At 30.8% G+C, this 19,885-nt stretch overlaps 1 protein-coding gene across 1 annotated transcript in view; it reads left to right on the top strand.

Moving 5' to 3' along the window:
- Nucleotides 1-19,885, top strand: part of SI (sucrase-isomaltase) — a 101,743-nt gene that overhangs the window by 39,028 nt on the left and 42,830 nt on the right. Inside the window, exons 18-26 of the mRNA XM_015131688.3 lie at nucleotides 930-1,084; nucleotides 2,061-2,145; nucleotides 2,909-2,965; nucleotides 3,889-4,013; nucleotides 5,447-5,535; nucleotides 8,469-8,518; nucleotides 9,224-9,394; nucleotides 11,011-11,166; nucleotides 18,162-18,368. Of these exons, the coding sequence (XP_014987174.3) occupies nucleotides 930-1,084; nucleotides 2,061-2,145; nucleotides 2,909-2,965; nucleotides 3,889-4,013; nucleotides 5,447-5,535; nucleotides 8,469-8,518; nucleotides 9,224-9,394; nucleotides 11,011-11,166; nucleotides 18,162-18,368 (1,095 nt within the window). The remainder of the gene's footprint in view (nucleotides 1-929; nucleotides 1,085-2,060; nucleotides 2,146-2,908; nucleotides 2,966-3,888; nucleotides 4,014-5,446; nucleotides 5,536-8,468; nucleotides 8,519-9,223; nucleotides 9,395-11,010; nucleotides 11,167-18,161; nucleotides 18,369-19,885) is intronic.

Raw genomic sequence — 19,885 nt, 5'->3', positions numbered from 1 at the left:
GAGGGAGAATTCCGAATTGCAGTCTAGTTCTAACCAAGTTTCAGTCAGGTGAGTGGGGAGTCCTTAAGGGAAAGCTGACCATTGACCTTTCTTGCATCTCCCAGGAATGGGTCTGCATCGTGTTCTTACTACACTCATTTAAGGCTGGGAGCAGCATTGAGAAACATGGTTTTCAGTGCAAACTTAATAGTGGATTCAGGGAGACAGTAGTTGAGGTCTTCAGTTAATATGGTTACCAAAAGCAGGAGACCTAAACCGGCTTGTCCATATCAGTGTTACTTGGCTGAAGGAGTCACTTATCTAGCCTGAGCTCAGTAGAGAGACTGCACTTCAAATTGTAAGTCTACAGGCTGTCCAGGTAGCTCTGTTTCCTGTGTTCCTGAGCCAGCAACCTACCTGTGATAATTCTAATAGCAATGGCACAAGACAGTAAGTCCTTAGGCAAGTCTATTTCAAGCCTCTGCTTTAATGTATCACATATAATAACATCCTATTGGCCAGAGTGGATTGCATGACTGAGCGCCAAGTCAAAGCGTGGGTAGGTACACTCTACCTTCACTGGTAGGGATTACAACATTCCATGATAAAGGCTGTGGGTACAAGGAAGCATGAAACATTGATGCCAATAATTCATTCTACCACAATTACAAGATAAAAATTCTCTTTTGTTAAAAAATATTTATTTTTTCTGTGGCAATACTTCAAATATGTTGAATTGTCCACTTCAAAACTAAGTTTAATTAAAACATATAACAAAACCTAGACATATTCATTCAAACACTTTGATGATGAAATTGGAATAATTTTAATTTCTCATAAACAAGCTGAAATTTATGTAGTTTGCTTTAAAAAGCAGATTAAAATGCTTCTACTTTAATTTTCACTCATATTTTAGCTTTCTTATTTTAATTTCTCTTTCTATCTCACAGCATCAGGATCCTGCATTTTTTGGGCAGAATTCGCTTTTGGTTAAATCATCAAGGCACTATTTAACTATTCGCTACACCTTATTACCCTTCCTCTACACTCTGTTTTATAAAGCCCATGTGTTTGGAGAAACAGTAGCAAGACCAGTTCTTCATGAGTGAGTACTACGTACAATAATTATAATAATACTTTTTAAAGTATTTTCAAACTTATACAGAAAAGATTAATAGAGATAAATCAAGATATAAATTAAATTTCTGATGCTTGTTTTTACATTTGTATAGATGATTTGAAGAGCTTTATAATGATACTAGTAAATATAATTAATTGGATAATATTTAGGTAGAAATTAGAGAATTAAATAGAACTTACAAGGAAAAGATATAAAACATGTTAGGATATTACATCAGTAAGAAAGATTAAGCATAATATTATTAAAAATATATCAACTAAATATTGAAACAATAAACTAAACATAGATCAAGAGTACAGTATAGTACTTACTAAAAAGGGAAATTGTGTTTATCTTTGCATATATCTTTGACTGGAGTGGGGCCTTTCTGTGATGAATGACTTAAAGATCCTTTTAAATTCAGGTAAAAACTAGAGTTTACCATGAAAAAGCTCTAAGTGAAGAAAGTAGAATATGAAAGATTTCCTATACTTTATGAATCTATCTTATAGGAGAAAATAATTAAACAGAAGAGTTTTTGTATAAATAAAAGGTAACCTTGTCATCTATGATAGATTTTTCTGAGTACGAGATAAATTTATTTTCTCCTTCTCTTTTCTTCCTTCTTTCTTCCCTTCCCTCCCTGCTTTCTACTTTCCTTCCCTTTGTTCCCGCCCCTTCCTCCTATCCTCCCTCCCCTCCTTCTTTCCTTAATTTCTTCCTTTTCCTTTCTCCCTCTTCTACTCCCCGCTTCTTCCTTCTTCCCTTCCTCCCTTCCTTCTTGAATGTCAGATGAATAATAAAGTATGTAAGAACTATGGATTCAAAATGTCATCTGAAACAAGCACAATTCAAGATAATAACAATTCCCAGGAAAAAAACTGAAAAGATAAACTGAACCAGGAATTTGGCTAAATTTATTTTTTCATTATTATACTTTAAACATTGTCATTGTTCTTAGGTTTTATGAAGATATGAACAGCTGGATTGAGGACACTGAGTTTTTGTGGGGCCCCGCATTACTTATTACTCCTGTTCTAAAACAGGTAGGCTCTACAGGTTTAATAACCTTATTGTTTAAACTGAAGTTTGTACAACTAAATCGACCCTACATTACAAAACATCTGAATAATAGATGATACTCAGTGGATTGTTTCAAGCTGATAAATATCAAGTTGGAATTCTATGATGTGAAACAAATTTCAAAAAGTTATAAAAATATTAAGTAGATCTATGCTTACCAAATATGTAATATCTAACTGGGGACAGGAAAATTATATGAAGTTATTGTTCTCCTGAAAAAAAAAAACTATATTATAGAATCAAAATCAAATCATAATAACAAAGGGCTCTCATTTAAGTAGACATATACGTTGAAATTGTGCTCAATTGTAAATAAAGAGGAACTGGAAAACTTGCTGATCAGATGAAAATGTTAGAGAAACACTGGAGTGAGTTGGTAATTATTACCTATTTTTAAAAGGTGTATGTGTCCATGGACGTAAACAGAAATAAACATATTCACATTCACAATGACCATGTGGTTTATAACAGTACACATATATGCATACATTATTTTAATTGCTATCTAAATTAATTATTTCTTTACCTCTTTGCTTTTATAAGTTTTATAATATATTATCTAAAGCTAATAAAATAGCATTTTGATTATTATCTATAGGAAATATCGGAGTGTAACAACATAAAGTTTTTTTCCCTTGACTATGAAAACACAACTTAATATTTGACAAGATCCTCTCTGTTAAAAATTGAAATTAAAAAAATACATATTATCTTTCTTTATTTTAGGGAGCAGATACCGTGAGTGCCTACATCCCTGATGCTGTTTGGTATGATTACGAATCTGTAAGTAATCTTAACATACTAATGGACTCACAAGTATATTTTTAAACATTTCTACATAGAAACTTAATTCCATAGAAACTTAACTATATAGCATACATATTTTTAGAATTTCTGTTATTAACTATAAAAAATAATAATTTCAAACTTTAGAAATATGTCAAAATTTTTATAAGTATACCCTTTTTTGCGCATGAGCTAGACTCTAATATGAAGTTATATTATTTAGCATAAATAGATATTATTTATTTTTAAATTTTGGAAATAAAAGTTAGCAGTAATTTAGGAAGGAGTGGCAACTTATTTTAATGCTTTTTCTTATTTTACATATTTATCTTATTGCCAGAAGACTTGAGTACTGAGCTAATCTTACATATTTGTTTTTATATGGTATATTCAAATATTTGAAAAAGGCTTTTATTTCAACCTTGAAAAGGCAAAATAACAGCACTCATATACACCATCCATTTTTCTCAACTAAACAAGACTTTTTGAGCACTATTTATTTTCAATGATATTATTTCGTAAATCACTTACATTGGCTAAGTATACCCTTATTTTTACAGGAATAATGATTTTAAGAAAATCCTTCCTAAAGACATAGTTAACTTTAAACCATAACAAAGAATAAAAAAGCTAATTAAAGTACTGTTAATTATTGTAGAAAGAAAACGAGTCTCTTTATGTTGATTTTTTTTTTTTTATTTTTGAGAAAGTGAACTTACTTTTCCTCTGCTTTGTTCAGCAAACTGGAAAAAAAAAAAAAAAAAACTCTCCTAAAGTTAGAAAACAATATATTGTATTCATTTGGATGACATAAATTGCTCATAATAAAAATTGTTTCTATGCATACCTTTTAATTCTTGTGAAATAGAGTTTAAAGTCTTCAATAATATTAAGAATATTTGTAATCTTCCAATTATTAGGGTGCAAAAAGGCCATGGAGGAAACAACGTGTTGATATGTATCTTCCAGCAGACAAAATAGGATTACACCTTAGAGGAGGTTATATCATCCCCATTCAAGAACCAGATGTAACAACAACAGCAAGGTAAAATGAAAAATCATTAACTGAAATCTAAAATAAAATTCAAATTCTAATATTTCATATTTGTGTTAAGAATCAGAGATAATATTTAGCTTCTTCACCTGCAGATATTTGACACACAGAGGTAATACTGAACTATAACCATTGTAGTTATAAAAAGAATGAAATTATTTATATTATTATAAATATCTTGATTTTCAAAATTTCTAATTTACTTAGAAGTTAACTTCCTGTATCAAAAATTTACTCACATTAGCATAATTAAAGATAATATTTGATTCTTAATAAATATACAAAATGTGAATGTTTGTTATATAATTGAGTAAAGTATTTGTTAATTTTTACATATTTGAATTTCCATACATAAATAAATCCCAATGTATTTTTTTCTGCTAAAATGCTTTAAGTTCATAAATGAATGGGATATTTCATGTTAGGTAAAGAGCAAGAGAGAAACTAAATTGCTCACTAAGTGTAAATCTCAGAAATATTTTCTAAAAGTAAAAGAAACTTGAAAATGCTGGTGCTCCATTTCGCATCATTCATTCTGAATACAAAGAGCACAGAAAGTGCCATATTGAATTCACATACTTTTCCCTATTCTGCCACAACCCAACAGGAAGTTACTCTTTATTTCTTACCCTACTGTATTTTCTTCATAACATTAAGAATATCTGAAATTATGTTATTTATTATTTTCTTTTATGTAGTATGTTAGCGATATGCATTAGTAATTAGTAATTTAACTGTTTTGGCATTCTAGAATGTAACTGATTCACGAGTATGTTCTCAAAAAATTGTTATACATGAGAGCTGTAATGACCAACAGCAACATATAACTTGGTAAATGCATACTGGAAGGAATACATCCTATACAGTCCAGGACATGCCTGGACTGTATAGCCTTGGAGATAATATTTTATGGTAAAATATAACTTAAAAACTAACATATTTCTTGACTACATCTCATTTCTCCTGTTGTAATAATTCCATTTATAATATTCTTACAGATTCCACTAAACATTTTTTAAATTTTAATCTTTTTTAAATTTTTTTGCTCATAAGAAGTAGACATTGAGATTTAGGGTTATACAGGTTGAGTTGAGCCTTAATATGACACATTTAATTTTTCTTATTTGAATGAAAATATTACATTGTTTCAATTTTGCAAGTATCTCAGCCTTCAAAAAATCCATTATTGCATTTACATTTATTCTTTTGACTCATTTTCTACATGTATAAAGTACTTCTGTAATCACATAAGAACATTGATATCAGTAAATTATTAATACATATAAATACAAATTTATTGATGTCAATTTTCTTACTGAATTCAGGACCCATAAAACAGACAGGTCAAAGTGGACTTATTTATAGGATATTGTATTATTACGCATTTATTTTGAATCATATATGCATCTAATTTTTCTTAATAGCCGTAAGAATCCTCTAGGACTTATAGTTGCATTAGATGAAAACAACTCAGCCAAAGGAGACTTTTTCTGGGATGATGGAGAAACTAAAGGTAAGTCTGAAAGCGATATGCTTTAAATGTTCATTCTGGTAACTGGAAGTTTTGGCTTTATTGATATAGGTTTTTTCATTTTTAAAATATCACAATTTTTATTTTTAATTCCTAAATTTTTATCTGTTGCAGGTTTTTAGGTTACTTTAAACATTTTACCATTGTTATTTGCTTTATCTATATTTAACTAAAATATCCAGTTTTGTGCTTTTGTTTGTTGTAAGTCTTTGACAAGACTTTTTAATCTATCTTTATCTTTTAGATTAAAATAGTCAATAAATTCTCAGGTATACAAATTGCATTATATTTTCAACTGTTTTGAAGTAAGAGAGTGATTATAACTAAAATTTTGTCACTGTAAACAGAAAATAAAACCAATATTTAAAGATTTAGTTATTTAATGTCAAATTATTTGAGGTAAGAATGTCATTGTATCAATTTTTTACAATTTATTTTCCTTATTATCTTTCATTGTATTTCTTGAGCTCCAACCTTGAGAATTCAGTATACCAAAGGAAATATTTAAAAGTAATTTTATGCTATGGTATTTCTAATTATGCCATAGTAAGTTTGCCTATTTGTATTTAACTATTCACTTACAATTTTCCTTATACATTTTTAGAAACCTTTTAGAAAAATCTCATTTCTTCTAATAGAGGGCTGTTAGGTATGTGTTTTATATATGAGTACAAAAGATTATAATTTATCTTCTATTTTAATTAACTACTTCTTAGGTGTATTAAGGAATATCCTTGTACAAATTTTAAAGAGTTACAGATAAATATAAGAAGGACAACAAGAAAAAAAAAAGACTATCCTAAATGCCTTTAAATGTATATGAAACATGTGAATATTTATGTATTTTTGAAAATGTATGTATTTAAAAATTACCACAGGATTCTGTAATTCTCTCCTAAGACTTATATTCACCCTCAGTTAACATTCATTTAAACAAATTACATTTATTTATGGCCTTATATCAATGCATTAGCAATCAAACTTATTCGAAGGAAAGATCTGTTCTCTGGGTGATTTTCTCAATGCAAGCTGTGAATTATTTATATCATTAACAGCTACTAATCATAAATGTCCTCTGTCTTTCAATTATTATTATTCTTTACCAGTAGTCCTTTCCTTGATAAATGTAGTCTTTTATACCATTTACCTGACTTCCAAATTTGTATCTCCAAATCAGTCTTCTATGTACTTCTCTATTTGTTTGTCTAATAAAAATCTAAAACATAATCTGCCAAGATAGAACTTGGATCTTACCACCATATATCTGTTCCACCTATGGTGTTCCCTTTGTCAGTTGATGGTAACTTCATTGCTCCAGATGCCAACACCTTGGAATGGGCTATTCTCTCTCACAACCTAAGGATTTCATTGGTTCTACTTTGATCTGAATCTTCTCATCAGTTCCACCACTATCACCACCATCTTTCATGTTAATTTAGGACAATAGCTTCCTAATTGCCCTGTAGCTGTTTTCAATCACTTTTTAAATTTTATTACAATCCAGCAGATAATCATTTAAAAAGGTGATTCCAGTAATTGCATCTCTTCTCAAAGCCCTCTAATGATCCTCCATTTTACTCAATTAGGAGACAGTGTTTTATGGAGACCTAGAGAGCTTATGGTTTGTGCTTTAACATTTGCATATGTGCACACGCACACCCCAAACGCGCACCCACACATCTATTATCCTGTATTGCTTTCTATTTCTCAATTTCAGCACACCAACCTTCTTGCTCTTTCTTAAAATACCCTGGGGTGTAAACACACTAGGGTGAGCCCTTCCGTGAGATTAGATTCCAAACCTATTCTCTGGCTTATGTAGTAAGCCAAAAAACTTCCTGCATGGAAGTTTTATAAAAGTGGATTTCAGCTGAACTTACATTATTTGTAGTTATCAATCAAACAATGTCGTTGAGATGATACCTCCATTGATAGCATGTGTGGTACAATTATAAGATTATTCCTATTACTCAAATTATATAAATATTCCAAATACATACTGTCTACTGATAAAGATGCATATGAATAGCTTACTTTCATACAGGTAAGTAGCTAAGAATATGAATAATATAATTCAGTCAGTTATCTAATATGATACCTATGTAGCTATGTGCATTTAAAAAGTGAAAGAAAACCAGAATTCTGATTAATGTATTTGTAAGCAAACATGGAGACAGTAAAGTGATCTTCAGTTCAGGTTCTGAATATAATTTTATTTCCTAAGACTAAAATTTTAAGAAAATTAATGTTGTGGAAAGTATATTATATGAATCCTAGGATTCCCTTTATATTTTAACACTGTTTATGACAAACTACTTCAGTCCTTATCTTCAGTTTTTCTTTTAAAGAGATATGTTGAATAAAAGTTTTATTATATATGGTACAGAATCATTGTATTCATCCATCTTCCTCATTAAAGTTTATTTCAATTATAGATTAAGGTTTATTTCAGTCTTCAACGTGTCTCCAGATTTATTTTTTCCTTGAATACAAAAATAATAGAAAAAAATAAACATAAAGATGCAAAATATATTATAGTATGCCATGTCTTCCTAAGAAAAATTTACTGTTATGAGGTTTACAAGGGAGAGAATATCATTCAAAACAATACATTTTTAATTATATATTATTTCCTGTAAGTTTGGCTTTCTCTTAATTTCCAGAAATATCTTGGTAGTCTTTGAAAAAGTAAACAAGGCAAATATGCATTCATTACCTCTACTCGCTGTGAAAATAAAAAACCATTATTATATTAGTTAGAGGAAATTAAAACATTTACAGAGAAAATGTTTGAGATGCTTCATTAATAAACAGAATCTAATTTGTTCAAATTTCTTAAGTGTTATATAAGTGTAAAACCAGAGCAGAGAATTTAACATTACATTTTGTACTGATCATGATATATTTCATTTCAGATACCATACAAAATGGCAGCTACATATTATATACATTTTCAGTTTCTAATGTAAGTATTCTCTTTGTACTTATAGCTAAATGTATAATTTGTTCATGCCTAGGTTATTCTTTTATGGTGAATATTTTGGAAAAGGTGTTCACATTTGCCTACAGATTTTAATGGAATGTAATAAAATAAGTTGTTCATTTAAATTGTTATATTTAAATTGTTAAATTATAAACAAATTATCTTAAAATTTTATAAAGTTTGTGATCATGTAATTGATGCAAAGAAACCTTTAGAGTTCTTAACATGTTATGTTTGGTTTTAGGCGACATGCCCTAGGAAAACAATTTCAACATATTTGAAAATATTTTAATGAATTAGTCACAGTAATAATTGGTGTGGATTTTGGTTTATTAAATTTTGAATAGTTAATAGAAGTGATTTTTTTCATAGATGTTGGTTTTTTCATACATTCTCTTTTGGCAAAGTTAAATTATTCTTCATGAATGTTAGGACTAGAATAAGAATGAGTATATATGTGTTGCATATGAGTAATTAAGGTTGTCTCTGAAAGTAAAATTTTCTGGCATATATATATAAATTAAAATAGTTATTAATGAGTATATTTCTATGTGCTACTTGGATGAGGAGAGCTGGAAGGAATAGAGGTGTAGATGATGACCTTTCTTTGCTGTGTCATATCGGTATTGTTATTTCAGGTGTGTATCTGATGACCTAATATATAATATCATATACTATTTTTCCCAGAACACATTAGATATTGTGTGCACACATTCATCATATCAGGAAGGAACTACCTTAGCATTTCAGACTGTAAAAATCCTTGGGTTGACAGACATTGTTACAGAAGTTACAGTGGCAGAAAATAATCAATCAATGAGCGCTCATTCCAATTTCACGTATGATGCTTCTAACCAGGTAATTTCAATCTTTTAAAATATTTTAGCTATCATATAATCTCACATTTAACATTATATAACCATTCGGGCACTTATATTTCTCCTCTCAGTGTGTCTTCCTTCCTTTTCTTCATTGCTTCCTTCCTCCCTTCATTTTTTCTTCACTTTTTCTGAATAATATTCCAATTTACGTCAATCCAATTTGTATTTAGATATCAACATGAAGGGAACTCCTTGCAATTTCTCTCTCCCTATTTTATTTTCTCATGCATACTAGTTATATGGGCCTTGCTAATATTTTCCATAAAATTCTTCTAATCTAAACTCTAACCTACCTATTGCACACAAAAGAAACTCCAAATGTTTTAGCTGCTTTAGACTCTTTAATATATTGGTTCAGTTCATTTCTTTAGTCTTTCTCCTGTTTTTTTTTTAGTGAGGTGTCATTGTCCTCAAAATATATCTTGTACTCTTCTGACTTCAATTTTGCGTTTACACTTTTCTTCTCCTGTAGAAAGCCTTCTTGTGTTGTGATTTTTGTTTCTTTTGATAGTTGTAGTATAGAGGGGAAAAGAATAACAAAATTGGATGCAGTGTTATTGGATGCACAGATTCCAGCTCTGCTATCTCTGCTTCTAAACACATTAAATAAATCTCTCATTATTTTAGTTTTCTCATTTGCAAAATGTAATATTTCAATCATAATGTTGCTTTGGGTAGTAGATTGATGTATTAAAAAAGAGACTGTAATATTTAAAAACATGAAAGCAATTATTTTTGTCATTTACCTTTTCTCCATTTATATAATACCAAATTATTAGTAATATTGCCATAAATAATTTCTGAATTGTTTAAGATATAGAACATTGTCTTATAATATTTCTATCTAACTCATAAGACCTCTGGCCCAGGGCTTTTCAATTATTTATTTTCAGAAAATATGTACTGATTAATTATTTTTTATTTAGTAGGTATATTATGATTTATATTTCATAGCACTATAAGAACAAATTGATATAAATTAAGCAATACAAGCTTATTGTGAACTTTATGACTGTAATAGAGATTAAAAGAGGGAATAATAAAAAATAATTATATTGGTTAGGTATACAATATAAAGGTCTGTCTGTGGCTATTTGTATGTCTACTTTTATGTTTATAAATATATATACATAAACACTAGTAGTATACCTTTATAATTCTGCTGTGCATAGATTGATCTTTATATGAACTTTCATTACTCAAAGTAAAGTTTTGCAACTATGTTTGGTAGATATCAAAAAGTAAGTTATGCAGATGAAAATCTGGGTGTGGGATAAATTTGCTCACATTATTCCCAAGGTATATAAGAAATAATCAAACATAATTTTGAAATCCCAATTATAGACATAATTGTATGTGTGTGCACATACATATGTACATATATGTAGATATACATAAATACACACATATATATTGCATATATATAATTCTATTTTTAAAGTATTTTATCAAAACTACTAATGATTTAATTTGAAGAATTGCCGTAATTGCCACATTTCATAAAATGTAAATTTTTTTTTAAATCATCCGATGATCAGATACAGTGTTTAAAAGTTTTGATTGTTTGTGTGTTTTGTTTGTTTGTCTTCAAAGGTTCTCCTAATTGCAGATCTCAACCTTAACCTTGGAAGAAACTTTCGTGTTCAATGGAATCAAATTTTCTCAGAAAATGAAACATTTAATTGTTATCCAGATGCAGATTTGGCAACTGAACAAAAGTGCATACAACGTGGCTGTGTATGGAAAACGGTAATAATAATTTTAATTATTACTCATGATATGGTTTTCACATAAACATTTCAATGAAAATTTTACATGTTATAATTTTAAATCTGCAGCATATAAACTAAATTCAATTAGATAATGATGTGGAATGTGAAGTTAGCATCTCTGACAGGCAGTTCACTTTTATTTTAATTAATTATCCAAAGACATATCTTAGTAAATGCCAGGCTGAATTGATGCGTAAATTGCTTTCCAGGCACTTCGGATAGTGTAACTTTACTTGATAAAATAATACTGTCTGTTACACTTTACTTGATGTTGACTGTAGTGGATTTGCTCATTTGGATAAGATACGCCAGTAGTGGATACTATTTCAAAATCATTGTCTCAAGTTATTAAGATATATAATGTTGAGTAGAGGGCTAGTTCTCTTCCACTAAGGATGGTAATCTCTGGCCAGTTATTTTGACTTTCATTTTAACAAAATAATGATGGCTGAGGGTGGCAGGTGTTTTTACCAATGTCACAGGAAGGACATTGTAAAACATTCCCTCTTGCTATGCCTGTTTTTCAAATTCTGAACTTTTCATTACATCATTGAGTTTTGTCAACAGCTACATTTATTTAATATAACTAAATAATTAAATGCATTTGTTATATCACTGGGATGAGTCAAGACATATCTGTCAGCAATTTTCCAGAGACATTTACATTTATATAAAGAGATGCATAGAATCTCTGCCTCCAGAGAAATTATCCCGATTTCTCTGCATTAATTGTTAAAACAGCATAATCTGTATCACTAGTGAAGAATAGGGAAGGATATAAGAAGAGAAAAAGTGAAGAGGAGAAAAGATTTTAAAATCAACAGAAATCAAATGGTGAAGTTCATTTCTCTGAACCTTCTCTTTAAGTTGCCTCTCTTCAGCCAGATTCACATCCATTCCCCTTTACATTCAAAGTATGCTAACTTTATCAAAACAAATATGAAGGACAGGTGGGAACAATTCATCTTACTAAAGCATAAATAGCTTCTAAACATGAACATGTGAAATTTTATCTTTCCCATTAAATACTTTTAATGTGATATATATATATAATGTTAAATCTATATAATGTTATATATAGTGCTAATGTTATATATATATAAAACTATATATAACTATATATAAAAAAATATATATATACACACACACACACATATCACAGTTTTTTTATCTGCTCATTGATTGATGAACATTTGGTTTGGTTCCACATTTTTGCAATTGCAAATTGTGCTGCTATAAACATGCACTTGCAAGTATCTTTTTTGTATAATTACTTCTTTTCCTCTGGGTGGATACTCAGTAGTGGGATTGCTGGAACAAATGGTGGTACTGCTTTTAATTCTTTAAGGAATCTCCACACTCTTTTCCATAGTGGTTGTACTAGTTTACATTCCCACCCTCAGTGTAGAAGTGTCCCCTTTTCACTGAATCCATGCCAACATCTATTATTTTTTGATTTTTTGATTATGGCCATTCTTTCAGTAGGAACATGGTATCACATTGTTGTTTTGATTTGCATTTACCTAATCATTAGTGATGCCGATCATTTGTTCATATGTTTGTTGGCCATTTGTTCATATTTTCTTTTGAGAATTGTCTATTCATGCCCTTAGCTCACTTTTTGAAGGGATTGCTTGCTTGTTTTTCCTGTGAAATTGTTTGAACTTGTTGTAGATTCTGGATATTCGTTCTTTGTCAGATGTGTAGATGGTGAAGATTTTCTCCCACTCTGTGGGTTGTCTGTTTACTCTGCTGACTGTTCCTTTTGCACTGCAAAAGTTCTTTAGTTTAATTAAGTCCCAGCTGTTTATATTTGTTTTCATTGCATTTGCTTTTGTTTCTTGGTCATCAAATCCTTGCCTGAGCCAATGTCTACAGTGCTATCTTCTAGAATTTGTGTAGTTTCTGGTCTTAGATTTAAGTCCTTAATCCGCCTTGAGTGGATTTTTGTATAAGGTGAGAGTTGAAAATCTAGTTTTATTCTCCTGCATGTGGCTTGCCAATTATTATGGCACCATTTGTTGAATAGGATGTCCTTTCCCCACTTTATGTTTTTGTCTGCTTTGTCAAAGATCAGGTGGCTGTAGATATCAGGGTTTATTTCTGGGTTCTCTATTCTGTTCCATTGGTCTGTGTGATTATTTTTATACAGTACCATGCTATTTTGGTGACTATGGCTTTATAGTATAGTTTGAAATTAGGCAATATGATGCCTCCAGATTTGTTCTTTTTGCTTATTCTCACTTTGACTATGCATGGTCTTTTTTGATTCCATATGAATTTTAGGATTGTTTTTTCTAGTTCAGTGAAGAATAATGATGGTGTTTTGATGGGAATTGTATTGAATCTGCATATTGTTTCAGCAGTATGGTCATTTTCACAATATTCTTTCTAACCATCAATGAGCATGGGATGTGTTTCCATTTGTTTGTGTCATATATGATTTCTTTCAGCAGTGTTTGTAGTTTTCCTTGTAGTGGTCTTTCACTTCCTTGGTTAGGTATACTCCTAAGTATTTTATTTTATTTTATTTTATTTTATTTTAATTATGCAGCTATTGTAAAACGGGTTGAGTTCTTGATTTGATTCTCAGCTTGGTTCTTTTTAGTTTATAGAAGAGCTATCGATTTCTGCACACTAATTTTGTATCCGAAAATTTTGCTGAACTATTTTATCAGTTCTAGGAGCTTTTTGGAGGAGGCTTTAGGGTTTTCTAGGTAAATGATCATAACATCAGCAAATAGCGACAGTTTGACTTCCCTTTACTGATTTAGATGCCCTTTCTTTCTTTCTCTTGTCTGATTGCTCTTGCTAGGACTTCCAGTACTATGCTGAAAATAAGTGAGAATGGCCATCTCTGTCTTGTTCCAGTTCTTAGAGAGAATGCTTTCAATTTTTCCCCATTCAGTATTATGTTGGCTGTGGGTTTGTCACATGGTTTTTATTACATTGAGGTATGACCCTTGTTTGCTGATTTTACTGAGAGTTTTAATCAAAATGGAATGCTGTAATAGGATCCTGTGATTTTTGTTTTTAATTCTGTTTATGTGGTGTATCACATTCATTGACTTGCATATGTTAAACCATCCCTGTATCCCTAGTATGAAACCCACTTAATCATGTTGGGCTATCTTTTTGATATGTTGTTGAATTTGGTTAGCTAGTATTTTGTTAAGGATTCTTGCATCTATGTTCCTCAGGGATATTGGTCTGTAGTTTACTTTTTTGGTTATGTCTTTTCCTGGTTTTGGTATTAGGGTGATACTGACTTTATAGAACAATTTAAGGGGGGTTCCCCCTTTTTCTGTCTTGTGGAATAATGTTGATAGGATTGGTACCAATTATTCTTTGAATAACTGGTAAAATTCTGCTATGAATACATGTGATCCTGGACATTTTTTTTGTTGGTAATTGTTTACTATCATTTTAGTCTCACTTCTTGTTATTGGTCTGCTCAGGTTATCTAATTCTTCCTGATTTAAGGTTGTGTCTTTCCAGGAATGTATCCATCTCTTCTAGGTTATCTAATTTGTGTGTAAAGGTGTTCATAGTAGACTTGAATGATCTTTTGTATTTCTGTGATGTCAGTTGTAGTATCTCCCATTTCATTTCTAACTGAGCTTATTTGGACTTTCTCTCTCTTTTTCTTGATCAATCTTGCTAATGATTGGTCAATTTTATTTATCTTTTCAAAGAACTAGACTTTTGTTTCAGTTGTCTTTTGTATTTTTTTGTTTGTTTCAATTTCACTTAGTAATGTTTTGATCTTGGTTATTTCCTTTCTTCTTCTGAGTTTTGGTTTGGTTTGTTCTTGTTTCTCTAGTTCCTTGAGGTGTGACCTTAGATTGTCTGTGTGTGCTCTTTTAGACTTTTTGGTGTAGGCATTTAGGGCTATGAACTTTCTTATTAGTACTGTCTTTGCTGTATCCAAGAGCTTTTGATAGGCTGTGTCACTATCGTCACTCAGTTAAAAGACTTTTTAAATTTTCATCTTGATTTTATTTTTAACCCAATGATCATTCAGGAGCAGATTATTTAATTTCCATGTATTTGCATGGTTTTGAAGGTTCCTTTCAGAGTTGTTTCCAGTATTATTTTACTGTGGTCTGAGAGAGTGCTTGATATAATTTCAATTTTCTTAAATTTATTGAGGCTCATTTTGTGGCCTATCATATGGTCTATCTTGGAGAAAGTTCCATGTGCTGATGAATAGAATGCATCTTCTGTGGTTGTTGGGTAGAATGTTCTGTAAATATCTGTTAAGTCCATTTTTTCCAGGGTATAATTTAAATCCATTGTTACTTTGTTGACTTTCCATCTTGATGATCTTTCTAGTAGTATCAGTGGAGTATTGAAGCCTTCCACTATTACTGTGTTGCTGATTCCCTCAATTCTTAGGTCTATTAGTAATTGTTTTATAAATTTGGGAGCTCCAGTGTTAGGTGCATATATATTTAGGACTGTGATATTTTCCTGTTGGATAAGGCTTTTTATCATTGTATAGTGTCCATCTTAGCCTTTTTAACTGCTGTTGCTTTAAAGTTTGTTTTGTCTGATATAAAAAATAGATACTTCTGCTGGCTTTTGGTGTTCATTTACATGGAATGTTTTTGTTCCCATCCCTTTATCTTGAGTTTATGTGAGTCCTTATGTGTTAGGTGAGTCTCTTGGAGGCAGCAGATGGTTGGTGAATAGTTATCCATTCTGTTATTCTGTGTCCTTAAAGTGGAGCATTTAGACCATTTACTTTCAATGTCAGTATTGAGATGTGAAGTACCATTCCATTCATTGTGCTATTTTTTGCCTGTATACCTTGTGTTTTTAAATTATGTTTTGTAGGTCCTGTGAGATTTATGCTTTAAAGAGGTTCTGTTTTGGTGTATTTCTAGGCTTGTTTCAAGATTTAGAGCTCCCTTTAGCACTTACCATAGTACTGATTCTGGTAGTAGTCAATTCTCTCAGCATTTGTTTGTCTGAAAAAAGGTTATATCTTTCCTTCATTTGTGAACCTAAGTGTCCCTGGATAAAAAAGTCTTGGCTGATAATTGTTTTGTTTACGGAGACTGAAGATAGAGCCCCAATCCCTTCTAGCTTGTAGGGTTTCTGCTGAGAAACATGCCCTTTTCTTTTGTAGGTTACCTGGTGCTTTTGCCTCATAGCTCTTAAGATTTTTTCCTTCATCTTAACTTTACATAACCTGGCAACAATGTGTCTAGGCAACGATATTTTCACAGCGAATATCCCAGGTATTCTTTGAGCTCTCTTTTATTTGGATTTCTAGGTCTCTAGCAAGGCCAGAGAAGTTTTCCTTGATTATTCCTTCAAATATGTTTTCCAAATTTTTAGATTTCCCTTCTTCCTCAGTAACAATAACTATTCTTAGGTTTGGTCATTTAACATAATCCCATACTTCTTGGAGGCTGTGTTCATATTGTCTTATTCTTTTTTCTTTGTCTTTATTGGACTGAGTTAATTCAAAAACCTCATCTTCAAGCTTTAAAGTTCTTTCCTCTGCCTGTATGATTCTACTGCTGAGACTTTCATTTCTTTGTTTAAGTCCATGTGGTAGGATGATATCATCAACAAAATAAGCTTGAATAGATGAGAAGTATTCAAAGACTAAACCCTGGGTGATTACAAACTTTAGCCAAGGAGGAAATGACAAAGGAGGCTTAGAAAGAACAGCTCAAGTATTGGGTTGGAAATAACATGCTGGGTCCTGGAAGCCAATTGAACAAAGCATTTAGAATGGAAGAAATGATCAACTATGCCAGTTGTTTGTTAGTAAGATAAGGACTGGAAACTGACATGTGGATTTGGCAACATGGAAGTCTTTGGTAACTTTGGCATGCAAACATTAGATGTAGTACTAGGGATAAAAGCCTGGTTAGAGTGAATTCAAGAGAAAATCAAGGGACACATTAGAGATAGCGAGTATGATGAACACTTCTATGTTTTGCTGTAAATAAAGCAGAAAAAATAGAACAGTAGTCAGAGAAACTACTGAAGTGACATTTACTTCAAAAAAATGAGATGAATAAAATCAGTTTATGCTGTTAAAAATAACATAATGAATGTAATATTTTTGATGCAAGAGAGGGTGGAGATTTGAGGAAGAAATATTTTTATAGGTAAGGAGGCCTGGGATAGGGTACACAGATGAAATTGTTCACTTTAGATAGAAGCCAGACAGTACGCCCTCAAGAAGGTGAGTCAAACAGAGTATCTCAATTTAGTCAGCTTAGGCCCCTTTCTTTTAAAGAGCTTTTAGGAGGACTTATACAATTTCTTTAAAAGGAAGTTGGAAATGTAGATAAATATATTTCTCCGCAAAATATAATAATAATCAAGGAAGATAGGGAGAATGGATTGTGGTAAGGAAACTAGCCATCAATGCCACAGTTTATAATTTTCTTAGGTTTTGTCTCTCACTTCTATGTAAACCAATCAACTCTGATTCTTGGCCAGGGTTCCTATTTCAAATCCAGGTCAGGATGTAATTGACCGGTATAGCAGTAAGTTAAGAAAAGAAGGATTGAGAGTTTCATTATAAGTAAAAGGACTCTACCACTTGCCCTTTAGAGGCATGTCATAATGCCATTTTTATACACAATAATCAATAATCAATATGAAGAGTAAGAACAAACATGGAATCAAAATGTATTAGTAATATACTTGCTTTTGCAGACGACACAATTTAATGCTATTTTTTGAATTAAAAAAGTACGATATTTGATCCTTCTGCTCTACTGTTCTTTCTGTAGAGCATAAATGCAAATATTTTGTATAAAATTTTAGTACATGGGATCCAAAATTACATATAATATATTTTGTGTTATGACTGTTATTTCATTTTTTTATTAATGAAACTTGTAAACCATACAATGTGTGACTAAACATCAATATAATTTTAAAGAGTCGAATATTACAAGGCTTATAATTTCTGGCAATGAACATGCATTGTGTTTTTAGGATTCTTCTCTATCCAAAGCACCTGAGTGTTACTTTCCCAGACAAAATAACTCTTATTCAGTCACGTCAACCAACTATTCATCAATGGGTGTAACAGCTGACCTCCAACTAAATACTGCAAATGCTAGAATAAAGTTACCTTCTGACCCCATCTCAACTCTTCGTGTGGAGGTGAAATATCACAAAAATGATATGTTGCAGTTTAAGGTATGCTTGATATAAACTACCTCAAAGCTAGTTTTGATTTTGGGTAATTTTGGAGATTTTGGATAATTCTGCGATTTGATATTTAATGTAGTATTAAAGGTTATTAACAGTTTTGATAATATTTTGATTCTATAAAAATATTTTTTCCTACACAACTCATAGCTAGGTGCCCAAGAAATGAAACTGATCATTCTTGCTAACTTTGTGATTAATACAATGATGATTTAAAAACTACCTTTAAATTCTTGCAAAATACATAAGTCATTTATTATCAAACTATGCTGATAGTGTCATTAAAATAAACAAAATTGGATGCCTACTCTTTTTACTATTTTTAAGTTGTGGCCTTAATTTTCTGGCCAATGTAATAAGACATACCAAAGCAATAATTTCATTCAACTTTTAGAGATAGCATATTTTTGTAACTTAAGAATCCCAAGGGATTCCATTAAGATAGTATTAGAAATTTTAAATATCAACACAATAACTAGATGTAAAATGTATTTCCAAAGATATTTTCTCGTACATTGTTGCTCACTATTTAGAAGCAGAAATGGCAACAAATCTCATTAGCAAACTCAAATGAAAAAATCAAATAATAAATCATCAAAAATTATAGGACTAAATGGACTATCTATAAGGAGAAAAACTATTAAAAATGTTCATATTAAGTATTTTAAAATTATAAATGAGTCAATTATCTTTTAAATGTTAATTCACTTGAGCTCAATCGCTGCTTTTAAAGTATTTTCATATAAATCTTAGTGAAATATCTTTCGAGACTTCATAAAATAACTTGTAAGTTTGTCTGAAAAAACAAACACCATGCAATGGTTAAAATTCAGCAAGGGGTAAAGAACAAAAATTCACATAATTAAAACAGTGTGGAACTGGAGATAGAATTGCCTGATTGTTTATTGAAACGAGATGGCACAAAAGCATTGAAGATTGTGTGTGTGTGTGATGGCACAAAAGCATAGAAGATTGTGTGTGTGTGTGTGTGTGTGTGTGATGGCACAAAAGCATAGAAGATTGTGTGTGTGTGTGTGTGTGTGTGATGACACAAAAGCATAGAAGATTGTGTGTGTGTGTGTGATGACACAAAAGCATAGAAGATACGTGTGTGTGAAGAAAGGTTTGCAAATTAATAATGAAGAGTAGGTTATTTAATAATTTATATAGAAAAGTGTCTGTTTTCTATCATATACTAAAATAAAATTTAGAATGAGTTGCATGTGAAAACTAAACATAGCCTAAAACAAATTTAACTGCATATTTATTTTGTATCTGGCTAGCAAAGGCCTTTCAAGCCACAGATAAAAAGGCATAAGTGACATAGGTAAAAATCTACACATTTTCTTACATACAAATAAAACATGTTTTCACATGGAAAAACACTATACACAATTAGAAGACAAAAAATGGGTAAATATCTGATAAATATGTGACTTAGGGAAAGCAATTTCAACTCATGTAATCAAGAAAAAATATCAAAACCTCTCATAAGAAGACATTTA

The sequence above is a fragment of the Macaca mulatta genome, chromosome 2, assembly GCF_049350105.2.
Source record: "Macaca mulatta isolate MMU2019108-1 chromosome 2, T2T-MMU8v2.0, whole genome shotgun sequence".
NCBI classification, from domain to species: Eukaryota; Metazoa; Chordata; class Mammalia; order Primates; family Cercopithecidae; genus Macaca; species Macaca mulatta.
The sequence above is the reverse complement of the archived record's forward strand: the minus strand, read 5'-3'. Positions and strand labels throughout refer to the sequence as shown.